The 13,871-nt window shown below is 42.5% G+C and overlaps 1 protein-coding gene across 7 annotated transcripts in view; it reads left to right on the top strand.

The window, feature by feature from the left end:
* ptpn20 (protein tyrosine phosphatase non-receptor type 20) overlaps nucleotides 1–13,871 on the top strand; it is a 436,259-nt gene that overhangs the window by 153,289 nt on the left and 269,099 nt on the right. For all 7 annotated transcript variants that reach the window (XM_072583170.1, XM_072583173.1, XM_072583172.1 and 4 more), the window contains one exon: nucleotides 12,994–13,072. In XM_072583170.1, coding sequence (XP_072439271.1) covers nucleotides 12,994–13,072 — 79 coding nt within the window. The remainder of the gene's footprint in view (nucleotides 1–12,993; nucleotides 13,073–13,871) is intronic.

Below are 13,871 nucleotides of genomic sequence, written 5' to 3'. Positions count from 1 at the left end.
GGGAGATGGGTCTGGGTGGGTTACTCTTCGGAGGGTCAGCATGGACTGGTTGGGCCAAAGGGCCTGTTTCCACACTGTAGGGAATCTAATCTAATCCTTTTTGGACTGTGGGAGGAAACTAGAGCACTCAGAGGAAACCCACGCTGATACGGGGAGAATATACAAATTCCACACAGACAGTCGCCTAAGGCTGGAATTGAACCCGGGTCCCTGGTGCTGTGAGGCAGCAGTGCTAACCACTGAGCCACCGTGCTACCCCTCATATGACTCCAGACCCACAAAAGTATGGTTGGTTGTTGACTTCCCTCTAAACCAGCAAGCCATTCAACTCCAGGGCAATTAGTGTTGGACTGGAAATGTTGGTCTTGCCAGCAAAATCCACATCCCATGAAAGAATTTGGAAAAGAGAACCCAACTGGTACATTGGTGGCCTCCTTCACAATTGACATTTATGTGACTCCAGAACCATCCCTGAGTATCCATACTACACAACTCTGTGGCCTAAGAAAGTATAAGCTTCATTACTGTCAGGAGAACCCATAGGTCAATAAGTTGGAGGCTGATTAGCCATGCTAACAGAATGGGTTCATTTCCCATATTGGCTGAGGTTACCATGAAGAACTCTCCTTCTCTACCTCTCCCCTTGTCTGAGGTATGGTGACCCTCAAGTTAATCCACCATTAGTCGTCTCGCTCTGATGAGTGAGCAGCCCATGGTCTGGTAAGACTGGGGCTTTTAAATGCTAACTGATTGAAAACAGGACCTTACTGACAAAAATATAGTGTCTTTTTTTCACATTTCCTTTTGAGCCTTGTACCGTTTCTGGAAGAATTAGTGTTTTGCTTCTAATTTTCTCTCAAACGAGAGATCTTTGCTCCATTTTGTTACCAAGTGGTTGCCAACAAAAAAAAATGACGAAGAGGTATCACAGTTACATGGTCAGCTCTGCTATCTCAGTGATCCAATGACGTTTGCCTTGATCCCTAGTGACAGGCAGAATAAGATAAAGGAGACCATTAGTCGAAGTACCATTACAGGCAAAGAGAAAATGTCTTGGTCCATTCCAACTTCATTTCTCATTGAAAATCCAAGACAATGAGGATCCAGCTCCCTGGTTTCTGCATTCCCATTTTAAGTTTGCTGTAATGAACATTTGGATTTCCACTTGACCTAATGGTCAACACAATCTCATTGCATTATTCATTAAAAAAAAGTTCAAACAGTCCAGATGAAAATAATGAGTCCTATCGGATTTGGAAGCCAGTAAAGAAATAAAATATTCCGCTATGTTATAATAATGAAGGGATGGCTCTATGTAGTTACATTAGGTGAACAGATTTGGTAAAATAAACACAGTCCTGTTGCTCCATTTTTGGAAAGAAACATTTTTATAAGAGCTATACTTCCAACATTTCCTGCCATATACTCTGCCAGTGTAACACTGTAGCTCAGTCACTCTGCTCAAGTCACCTTGAATGGTCATCCTTATCTGTCCACCTAAATTTTCCCAGAGAACACACACACTAGATTGGCCTTGGATTTACTGAACCAGGCAGCAAGACTTGGAGTGAGTAAATTGTGAGTTCAAGACCTACATTGAAAAATGTGATGCTGGAAAAACACAACAGGCCAGGCAGCATCCAAAGAGCAGGAGAATCGACGTTTTGGGCATAAGCCCTTCTTCAAGACCTATTCCCAGATGGCTCATCCAAATCCATGACCTCCAATATCAAGAAGGACAAAGGCAGCAGACACATGACAACACCATCACCTTCCGAACAACTCACCATCCTGACTTTGACATCTATCATTATTCTTTCAATGTCACTGGGTCAAAATAGAATTTTAGATTCAGAAAAGGGGCTATTTGACCCATCGTGTCTGTACCTGGCTCCCGCAAGAGCTACTTAGCTAGTTCCACTCTTAAGCCCTCTAACTTCACCACTTTATCAGAGAACCCCTTCCCTAATAACAATGCGCGTGTATCAATGTGGTCAGCAGTGGTTCAAGAAATCAGCTCACCGCCACTGTCTCAAGGGTATTACAACGCAGGGTAAACCCACCTGCTTAATTTAAAATCAGCAACACACAAAAGATTTATCACGGGCAGTAATCTGTAAAGACTTGGGTGACCAAGATCTTTGTAAAGTAAAAATTAACAGCTTTATTTCTTAAAATAAAACAGTGAATAATTAACTGACCACTATTTATAATTTCTTTCTCTAACTTATTTGTTACCTTCTCTTCTATAATACTAGTCTGATAAAACTCCCAATTTAGGTTTACAAAACAATACTTCTTATCTCAAAACCAGGCAGCTGTAGGTTCTTGTCTTCAGATCTTACTGTGTCTTCTTTTCTCCTTGTTAGGAATTTCAGCGTCACAGGTTACTGATCAAAAAGGTACTTTTAAGAGAGAGCTATTTCCAAGCAGTCTGTTTCCATGCTGGGCCATGGCAGTTCTCCCCTCAACTGTTCCATTTTCCCCGGTCTTATACTCCAGAGCATCGGAATGTGTCATTGTCAGTGTACTCAATACAAACTTGATTGGAGTTTGTTATGCTTCATTTGTTATGATTGGCTGAATTTAAGTTTGTTTTTGTCTCCAAGAAACAAACTAACCAAGTTGTTTGATCCAGTGTTACATTGTTACATTTTTGAGAACTCTTAGTGCTGTGTCCGGTAGTTCTGCTGCTTTTAACTCTCTTAAAGGTATACCCATATCTTCATAACAAGGGTCGAGCAGCAATAGACAACAAATGTTTCCCTTGAGTGCTGCATTCCCAGAGCTGCTTTGAAGTGAAATATTAATTGGGCATCCCAGCTTTCTGCTCAAGGAGTCACATGTAATTCAATTCATTTATCTGATTCACTCTTTGTGGGACTTTGCAGTGTGCAAATTGGCTGCCATATTTGCCTACAAAACAGTGTCTACAGATTAGAAAGTATCTCTCTGACTGTGAAGCACATTCAGATGTCGTAGAACCATACAGCATGGAAACAGACCCAGTCCATGCCAACCATCTTCCCAAACTAAACAACTCCCACCTGCCTGCGTTTGACCCATATCCCTCCAAATGTTTCCTGTGCCTGAACGTATCCAAATGTCTTTTAAAATTGTAACTGACCCTGCATCCACCACTTTCTCTGGTTGGTCACTCCACATACAAATCATTCTCTGTTTAAAATGTTGCCCCTTATGTCCTTTCTATATCCTTCTCCTCTCACCTTAAAAATTTGCCCCCTAGCTTTGATCTCCCCGGCCTAGGGAAAAGATCCTTGTCATTCACCTTATCTAAGGCCCTTATAATTTTATAAACCTCAGTCAGGTGGACCCTGAAACTCCAGTGGAAAAAGCCCCAGTTTTTCTAGTCTGTTTTTATCTCGCAAACTCTTTATGCCCACCAACATCCTGATAAATCACTTCTGAAATCTCTCTAGCTTAATAATATCCTTCCTATAGCAGGGCAGCCAGAACTGGGTACAGTACTCCGGAAGAGGCCTCACCAACATCCTGTACAAAGTCAACATGACGTCCCAAGTTCTACCATCAAAGGTCTAAGGCTCAAGACAGATTGAATATAATAGTGGGCAGACAAGCAAGTGAGACCTTGAACGTGACAGTGCAAGTAATGAATTAGTGTGGCTCAAATCTTAGCAGGGCTTACACACTTAATGGTAGGGTCCTAAAGAGTGTTGCTGATCAAGAAGAGTTTGGAGTGCAGCTTCATAGCTCCTTGAAAGTGGAGTCACAGGTAAATAGGATAGTGAAGAAGGTGTTTGGTATGCTTTCCTTTATTGGTCAGATTATTGAGTACAGGAGTTGGGAGGTCATGTTGCGGCTGTACAGGACATTGATTAGGCCACTGTTGGAATATTGCGTGCAATTCTGGTCTCTTTCCTATTGGAAAGATGTTGTGAAATTGAAAGGGTTCAGAAAAGATTTACAAGGATGTTGCCAGGGTTGGAGAATTTGAGCTACAGGGAGAGGCTGAAAATGCTGGGGCTGTTTTCCCTGGAGCGTCGGAGGCTGAGGGGTGACCTGAGAGAGGTTTATAAAATCATGAGGGGCATGGATAGGATACATGAGGGGCACAGATAGGATAAATAGACAAAGCCTTTTCCCTGGGGTGGGGGAGTCCAGTACTAGAGGGCATAGGTTTAGGATGAGAGGGGAAAGATATAAAAGGGACCTAAGTGGCAACTTTTTTAATGCAAAGGCTGGTACACGTGTGGAATGGAATGCCAAAGGAAGTGGTTGAGGATCGTACAATTGCAACATTTAAAAGGCATCTGGATGGGTATATGAATAGGAAGGGTTTGGAGGGATATGGGCTGGGTGCTGCATGCAGGGCTAGATTGGGTTGGGATATCTGGTCGGCATGGACGGGTTGGACCGAAGGGTCTGTTTCCATGCTGTGTGTCTCTATGACTCTATTCCTGTAGAAAAGGGATGGCAGAGTTCAGGGGAGATGTTGGATGAAGAGAATAGAGAGTTAAATCAATAAAGGCTGATAGCCACCTCCAAACTCTGGGGCAACAGAAAATAGACTGTAAGTTTGAAAAATACCTGTGTGTCACTTTACATCAACAAAGTGACAGGAAGTAAGGCACTTGAATTTATATAGCACCTTTCACGATCTCAGGATGACCTAAAGTCCTTCACAGCCAACAACGTACGCTTGAAATGTTATGACTGTAAAACACCAAGATCATTAAACAGCTCTATTAAAACGAGGACCTGAACACTGATCCCTTGTTCCATGTGGAAAAAAAACAATAAAATGTCACTAACAATTAATGGAAACTAGTGCTTCTAGCCACATAATCTCTGTCTGAGTCTTGAGAGTGCTGAATTGATTGGCCTTTACAAATCTTAATTTCAGTGACTAAAATGAAGAGATTTATGGATGTCACCCTTTGCTCCTGTTACACTGCCACTTTCACATTGGATCATGATCTTAAGCAACTCTGCACCTTGTCAAAAACACCCGGTCCCCAGGGGGTCAAGGAGAACGAACAAACTGCTTGTGTTGATTTTAAACAATCTGTTCACGACATTCGGTCAGTCATCTTCTGATACAGTAATGGCTCACAACAGACAGAATTTCAGCTTGAAACAGTTTCACTGGGCTGCCTGTGAATTTCAGATTCAACTCTGTGCTGTGTGCATTCTGTACCCGGTGTTTCGGTCAATTGTGTTATAGAGTTACTCTTGGTCGTAACTGGGTTATGGGAGTAGAAAGCCTGAATGGATTTGAGGACTGCGCTGATTTTAACATTTAATAGTCAGCTACCCTTCACTCCCTCAGACTGACAAGAAGGTCTAAAAGGAGATTTTGATGCTCATCTTATCTAATTAGTATCTCTCGATTCTGGTCAGCGGGAGTCAAAGCACTACAAACCATTACAAAGTACTTACAGCACAGAATCAGGCCATTCAGCCCAACAGATCCATGCTGGTGTTTATGCTTCACATGAGCCTTCCTCCCACCCTCTCTCCATTTAACTCTGCCAGCATGTCCTTCTATACCTTTCTCCCCTGGGCCTTTTTAAAGACTTCCCTTGAATTTATGCTGTCAGCCACTCCACGTTGAAGTTCTACATTCTAACTACTCTCTGAAGAAGTTTCTTCTGAATGGTCTGGTGATTGTGTATTCGCGACTATATTCTATTTATGGCCGCAGAAATGGGTGTACCTTCCCTATGTCTAGCCAGTCAACTCTGTCGTAGTATTGAAGACCTCTAATAGGACAGCCCTCGGAACTTGTCTCCTTTTTAAGAAAGGACAGCCCCCCCCCATCTGTTCAATCTTTCCTGATAGCTACAGTCTCTCAGGTTTGGTATCAGTCCAACAAATCCTTTATGCGCCTCCTCCATTGTCTCTATGTCCCCCTTTCTCTACATTGTCATTTGATTATAGAGACCTAAGGGGCAACTTTTTTCACTAAGAGGGTGGTGCGTGTATGCAATGAGCTGCCAGAGGAAGTGGTGGAGGCTGGTACAATTACAACATTTAAAAGGCATCTGGATGGTTATATGAATAGGAAGGGTTTAGAGGGATATGGGCCAAGTGCTGGCAAATAGGACTAGATTAGGTTAGGATATCTGGTCAACACGGACGAGTTGGATCCATGCTGTACATCTCTCTGATTCTATGAATCTAATTGTGCCGTGATGTTTGGGTGCGAAAGATGTTATATAAATGCAAGCTGTTTCAAGTCAAAGCCAAGATTGTGATTGGCAAGGGGATCCTTTTTTCTACATTGTCATGTTAATTGTGCAATTGTGCCATGATTATTGGTTGTGAACCACTTGCCTTGGAAGGAACCTTGTCCGTGACCTGACTTGACGTAGCCAGATTGGAACCAGGTAGTAAATGTTTTCTACTTTATCCCCAGGTTCTACAGCATTCCCAGTCATAAGGTCAGAGGTGGGGAAGGGTTAAAATGAGAACAAGGCTACCCTGAATGCACACAGCACAGTGCTGTGAGAGGCAAGTCTGAAATTCACAGGCAGCCCAGTGAAACTGTTTCGAGATGTAATTCTGTCTGTTGTGAGCATTACTGTATCAGAAGGTGACTGACTGAATGTTGTGAACAGATGGTTTAAAAGGAGCACAAACATTCTTCCTGACACCCTGGGGACTGGGTGTTTTTGACAAGGTGCAAGAGTTGCTTAAGATCATGATCCAATGTGAGAGTGGCAGTGTAACAGTAGCAAAGGGTGATATCCATAGATCTCTTCATTTTACTCACTGAAATTAAGATTTGTAAAGGCCAATCAATTCAGCACTCCAAGGCTCAGACAGAGATTAAGTGACTAGAAGCACTGATTTCATTAATTGTTAGTGACATTTTATTGTTCTTTCCACATGGAACAAGGGGTCAGTATTCAGGTCCTCATTTTATTAGAGTTGTTTCATGATCTTACTGTGTTACAACAATGATTACAATTCAAACATACCTCATTGGCTGTGAAGAACTTTCGGTCATCCCAAATGATGCTACATAAATGCAAGTGTGTTTCTTTCTGCGGCTCAGTTAATGTGAAGTGACACACAGGTTATTTTTGAAATTTACTGTATGTTTTCTGATGACTCAGTGTTTGGAGGTGATTGTCTCACTCACTAGTTTACCCACAGTTGTGATCAAACTGCCTTGAGCCCACTGAGTTACATTGCTTCCCAGGTTACTGCATGGAGAAAGTGAGGACTGCAGATGCTGGAGATCAGAGCTGAAAATGTGTTGCTGGAAAAGCACAGCAGGTCAGCAGATCCTGAAGAAGGGCTCATGCCCGAAATGTCGATTCTCCTGCTCTTTGGATGCTGCCTGACCTGCGCTTTTCCAGCAACACATTTTCAGCTCAGATTACTGCATGCTCAAGTTTAAAGTTCCTGCTTTGTGTGCATTGTGATTTTTGAGAAGATTTGTAGCTCAGATTGAGGTTCAGGGTATACGTTTGCTCACTGAGCTGGCATTTTTAGATGTTTTGTCACCATGCTGGGTAACATCATCAGTGAGCCTCTGGTGAAGCACTGGTGTCCTGCCCACTTACTATTTATTTGTCTTGGTCTCTTAAGGTGGGTGATGTCATTTCCAGTTTGTTTTCTGAGAGGTTGGTAAATGGAGTTGAAATCGACATTTATTGATAGAGTTCTGGCTTGAATGCCAGGGCTCTAGGAATTCCCGCGAGTGTCTCTGTTCAGCTTGTCCTAGGATGGATATGTTGTCCCAGCTGCAGTCCTCGCTTTCTCCCAGCTGAAGTGGTGTCCTTCCTTGTCTGTATGTAAGGATACTAGTGAGGGTGGGTCATGTCTTTTGGTGGCTAGTTGATGTTCGTGTATCCTGGTGGCTAGTTTTCTGCCTGTCTGTCCAATGTAGTGTTTGTTCCAGTCCTTGCATGGTATTTTGTGAATGATATTCATTTTGTTGGTTGCTTGTACAGGGTCCTTCAGGTCCATCAGCTGCTGTTTTAGTGAGCTGGTAGGTTTGTGGGCTACCATGATGCCAAGAGGTCAGGGTAGTCTGGTAGTCATCTCCGAGCTGTCTTTGATGTATGGTTTTGTGGCTAGAGTCTCTGGGCATGTAGTGTCTATTTGTTTGGGTTTGTTGTTTAGGAATTGGTGGACTGTGTTTATCAGGTACCCATTCTTCTTGAATATGCTGTACAGGTAATTTTCTTCTGCTACTCGTAGTTCCTGGATGCTGCAGTGAGTTGTGGCCTGTATAAATAATGTTCTGTATTGTTTTAAACTCCCTGTTCTCCTCCTCCACTATCTCCCCCTGAACTGTAATCTCTTCTCTGGAGGAATGACCCACACTAATTCATTATTCACACTGTCACATTCAGTGTCTCACTCGCTAGTGATCAAACTGCCTTGAGTCCACTGAGTTACATTACCTCCTGGATTACTGCATGCTCAAGTTTAAAGTTCTTTGCTTTGTGTTAAATCATGTCTTTGTCTCTCTCCTCCTGTAACATCCTCCAGCACTGTCACCTGTTTTCTGTTCCACCAATTCTGGAGACTTGTCCATCCCTGCTGTCCTGCTATTGGTGACCATGACTTCAACCTTTGGAATGCCCTTCCTCAAATTGATCACCTCTCTTTTTTATTTCAAAACGCTGCTTAAAACCTCTCTTTTTAATGACCAGTTTCATGGCCACTTCTAGTATCCCCATTACCTCAATGCCAGTATTTGTCTGATTGTATCCAATACAGCATCTTTGGATTTTTACTTATGTTAAAGGTGCTATTAGAGATGCAATTCATTGTTGTTATCGTTCAAGGGACTCTATTTTTTGCAAACAAATTGTTTGGGAATGTTTCTGTTGGTTTGCTTGTAAAATGGTAAAGAAATGGCAAAAATGTCATTGCATTTAGTGGTTTTCCCATTAAAATGATGGACGGCTCTTTATAATTCATCTGATTCTCACATGGTGGGGGGGAGCGGTTTGGTTGGTTCAGTTGGCCATGTGACGAGAGTATGGTGCACAACAAACAGTGTCAGTGCAATCCCTATACTACCTCTGCCTGCTCATCTTGCCCCATGCTTGTGAGGGTTATCTGTGGTCATGAGTAACCCATCATCTCCTTTAATGGAAGGAGATGCCTATGTGGACTATGGCTCCTTGCCTTACTACTTCTCAAATAATAAACATGCATTTATCAAGTAGCTACAGTTATAAATAAAATATTCATATAGAGAGACACAGAAACAGACCCTTTGGTCTAACTCGTCCATGCTGACCAGTAATCCTAAACTGATCTAGTCTCATTTACCAGCACTTGGCCCATATCCCTCTAAACCCTTGCTATTCATATACCCATCCAGATGCCTTTTAAATGTTATAACTGTACCAGCCTCCACCACTTCCTCCGACAGGCTTGTTCCAAGCACGCACCACCCTCTGCATGAAAAAGTTGCCCCTTAGGTCCCTTTTAAATCTTTCCTCTCTCACCTGAAACTATGCCCTGTAATTCTGGATTCCCCTAAGATTTTATAAATCTCTATAAGGTCACTTCTCAGCCTCCAACTGTGCAGAGAAAATAGCCCCAGATTATTCAGCCTCTCCCTATAGCCCAAACCATCCAAGCCTGACAACATCCTTTTAAATATTTTCTGAAGCCTTTAACAACATCATTCCTATAGCAAGGAGACCAGAATTGAACGCAGTTATCCAAAAGTGGCCTAACCAATGTCCTGTACAGCTGCAACATAACCTCCCATTTCCTATACTCAACGCTGTGACCAATAAAGGCAAGCATACCAAATGTTTTTTTCACTTTCCTGTCTACCTGCGACTCCACTTTCAAGGAATTATGTACCTGTGCTCCAAGGTCCATTTAGTCAGCAACACTCTCCAGGACCTTGCTATTAAGTGTATAAGTTCAGGTGGCATGGTGGCTCTGTGGTTAGCACTTCTGCCTCACAACTCTAGGTACCCAGATTCGATTCCAACCTTGGGTGACTGTGTGGAGTTTGTACATTCTCCCAGTGTCTGTGTGGGTTTCCTCCAGGTGCTCTGGTTTCCTCCCACAATCCAAAGATGTGCAGGTCAGATGAATTGGCCATGGGAAATTGCCCATAGTGTTCAGGGATGTGTAGGTTAGTTGCATTAGTCGGGGTAAATATAGGGTAGGGGAATGGGTCTTGGTGGGTTACTCTTCGGAGCGTCAGTGTGGCCTTGTTGGGCCGAAGGGCTTGTTTCCACACTGTAGGGATTTTCTGAAATCTATTCTATGATAAGTCCTGCCCTGGTTTGCTCTACCAAAATTCAGCATTCTCATGTTTTTCTAGATTAAACTCCATCTGCATCTCTTCGGCCCAAATATGTACAATAGTTATCAACAACACAAAGAGTGAAATGTCCCATTGAAATACTCAGGTCATATTATTGTTGCTCAGCTTGTAGATGACGCAAAGTTATGTGGTGGAACATGTAGTGTTGAGGAAGGAGGAAAACTGTAGAAGGACTTGGACAGTCTAGTAGAGTGGGCAAAGACGTGACAGATGGAATACAACTGGGGAAGTGTGGTTCAGTAGAAAGAATAGAGGCTATTTTCTAAGCAGGGAAAGACTTCAGAAATGTGAAACACAAATGGACTTAGGGGTTTTAGTTCAGGACACTCTTAATGTTTACATGTACGTTCAGTTGAAAGTAGGAAGACAAATGCAAGGGTATTATTCATTTCAGGAGGGCTAGAATACAAGAGCAGGAATGTACTGTGGAGGCTCTATAAGGCTCTGGCCAGACCGCATTTGGAAGATTGTGAGCAATTTTGAGCCCCGTATGTAAGGACGGATGTGCTGGTGTTACAGTTTGATAGTGAGTTTGGTGGGATGGAACAAGATATTCTACAAATTAAGTGATACTAATTAACAGGTTTATTGATGGTCTTATATCTATCTATCTATTGCAGTGCTGAGTATATTAACAGGTAAATTGATATATTGAGATCAATATACATATGTACATTAAGCAGTAAATATGTGAATGTATATGACAGTAAATGTATATTAAGCAGGAATATTAGAAACATATGCAAACTAATGAGTGCTGAAATTCATTTTTGACCTTTTCACCAACAATTCTCACCAGCTGCCGCTGGTTGGGGAACCTGTTTTACCACAGCTGGTCTAGAGCACTTGGGTTCCTGGCTCCATTCACAATCCTGGTCACAGTGATGTCCCCATATTAATACATTTCTGAATCTAAGATGACACGCTGCAGCATCATTCTGTGGTACTTCCAGGTACTTTTCCAGAATTCCCTTGTGTTGAAACAACGTGTTCACATGGCCCCATGTGATGGCTCATTAAGAGAGTGCCCACTGACAAGTTTGTACATTTCAGTCAAAGCAGGCTGGTTTCACAGTGGGCCTGTTTTCTAGTACATTTCCACTTTATTTCAATCGCTCCTTGTCATGTACAGTTAACCCTGAATGATTAACCCGTAATAGTCTGATTTGATGATATCATTGTTCAAGCCTCCTCCTACAGAGGGATTCCAGAGAGATTCACAAGAATGATCCTGGAGATGAAGGGTTTGTCATATGAGGAGCAACTGAGGACTCTGGGTCTGTACTCAATGGAGTGGGGGGATCTGATTGAAACTTACAGAATGATGAGAGACCTTGATAGAACGGGCACGAAGAAGATGTTTCCACTTGTAGTAGAGGCTACGACCTGAGGACACAGACTTAGAGTGAAGAGATGACCCTTTAGAATTGAGATGAGGAGGAATTTCTTCAGCCAGAAGGTGACGCACCTGTGGAAGTCATTGCTACAGAAGGCTGTGGTGGCCAAGTCATTGAGTGCACTTAAGACAGAGATAGATGATTTTCTTGATTGATAAGAGGATCAAGGGATACGGGGAGAAGGCTGGAGAATAGGGTTGAGAAATATAATAGCCATTATCGAATGGCAGAGCAGTCTCAATGGGTTGAATGGCCTAATTCTGTTCCAATATTTTCTCTCCTCACAGTATTTGTCAACCATTGAAAGTAACTGTGACAACTCAACCTGTGAGCTATGTCTCTGAGTAATAGAGTCATACGGCAAGGAAACATACCCTTTGGTCCAACCAGTCCATGCCAACTATACTCCCAAGCTAAAGTAGTCCCACCTGCCTGCTTTTCGTGCATATCCCTCCAAACCTTTTCTATTCATGTACTTAGCCAAATATCTTTTAAACATTGTACCCATATCCATCACTTCCTCAGGAAGTTCATTCCACACCCGAACCACCTTCTGTGTCAAATATTTGCCCCTCATGTCTTTTTTAAATCTTTCTCCTCTCACATTAAAAATGTGTCCCCAAGTCTTGAAATCCCCCATTCTAGGGAAAAGACAACCCCTCATTATTTTATAAAGTTCAATAAAGTTTCCTCTCAACCTCCCAGGCTCTGGCAGTTTGTTCAAAGGCTGACAGTCTTGGACTTTAGGGAACATTGATAAACTGATGGTGTTTTGCTATCATAGTCCTGTGACATCACGTAAATTCTCAAGTGTATTACAGCCTCCAACACAGTTCCAGATGTCTGTTACCTCTGTGTTGATGCAGCCGATATAAGAAGCAGCAAGGCATAGCCTTAAAATGATTAGCCTCTCTCCTGCTGACTAATGAAGGGAGATTAACTGTATTATCCTCCAAGCTGAACAGGTTGCTATTTTTAGTTTTACTTTTATGACTGCATAGCTCAACTGGATGAGGACTTCGCCACTAGCACTTTACATTCGGATACAAGACCCTTGGAAGGTACAGTGACCCGCCCCATGCACAGTAATGCATCTGGAAAAGGAACAGGATTCTTGTCAACACAAGAGGAATGGAGGCCAACTCTTTTCCAAGAGCATTGTGACTTCTGTCATTTTTCAAATTGCCTTGCGTGGAATTAAGCGCGCTGTCTGATGGCGGAGAAACCACATGTCCCATTTCTTGTCATGACAGAGTGTTGTGGCTTTGCAAATAATTGGATTTGTGTTTTTAGGGAGCTGGCATCAGCAGAAGGTTTGGCGTGCAGAAAACAGGAGTTCCCTGGCAAGTCACTGTCAAGCCCCAACAGACAGGTAACTCTGCCAACGAACAACCATTTCATTCTCTTTTAGGAATAGCTCTGCATATTTGATGAAAAAACTGTTTGCATCAGAGCTAAGTTGGAAGAACCTCCTTCCATAGAGTAAATTTTCATTCTCCTTCAAATTGATTGTCACATTAATTTTAATCATTTGATTTCTGTCTGCATTGGATACAGTCAATTACTAATGAATTTACAACGGCTTTTGATTATCAGATATATCTATTTGGTTGAATTTTAATTCCAATATCGGGAAATAGGACTGTGCTGTCCTCCAGTTTTAAAAGAAATGTCAAAACTTTTGGTGGATTTTCTGAGAGAGTCGTTCCTTAGCAGTTGAAAATTCCAAGATTTAAACACTCACATGCTTGATTTTGAATCCTCCCATGACCTCATCCCTCCCTATCTCCAACCAACCTTAAAGTCCTCTAAAGACTTTGCGTTGCTGCAAATGTTTGGCCTATCATCCGTCCATGACTTTAGCTCAGACTTAGTGACTGTGCGTTCAGCTGCATGGGTCCTAAGTTCTGAATTTCCACCCTTCTCCTTTCTGCTTCTCATGCTGTCTCTCAATTCAAGATGAGTCATGGAACTAGTGGCTGATACAGTGGCTTAGTGGTTAGCACGGCTGCCTCATAGTGCCAGGGACCTGGGTTCAATTCCATCCTCCGGCAACTGTCTGTGTGGAGTTTGCACATTCTCCCTGTGTTTGCATGGGTTTCCTCTTAATGCTCTGGTTTCCTCACATACTCCAAAGATGTGTAGGTTAGGTAGATTGACTGTGCTAAATT

Source organism: Chiloscyllium punctatum, chromosome 13 (genome assembly GCF_047496795.1).
Source record: "Chiloscyllium punctatum isolate Juve2018m chromosome 13, sChiPun1.3, whole genome shotgun sequence".
Classification (NCBI taxonomy): Eukaryota; Metazoa; Chordata; class Chondrichthyes; order Orectolobiformes; family Hemiscylliidae; genus Chiloscyllium; species Chiloscyllium punctatum.
Note: the sequence above shows the minus strand (reverse complement) of the source record. Positions and strands in the feature narration are given on the sequence as shown.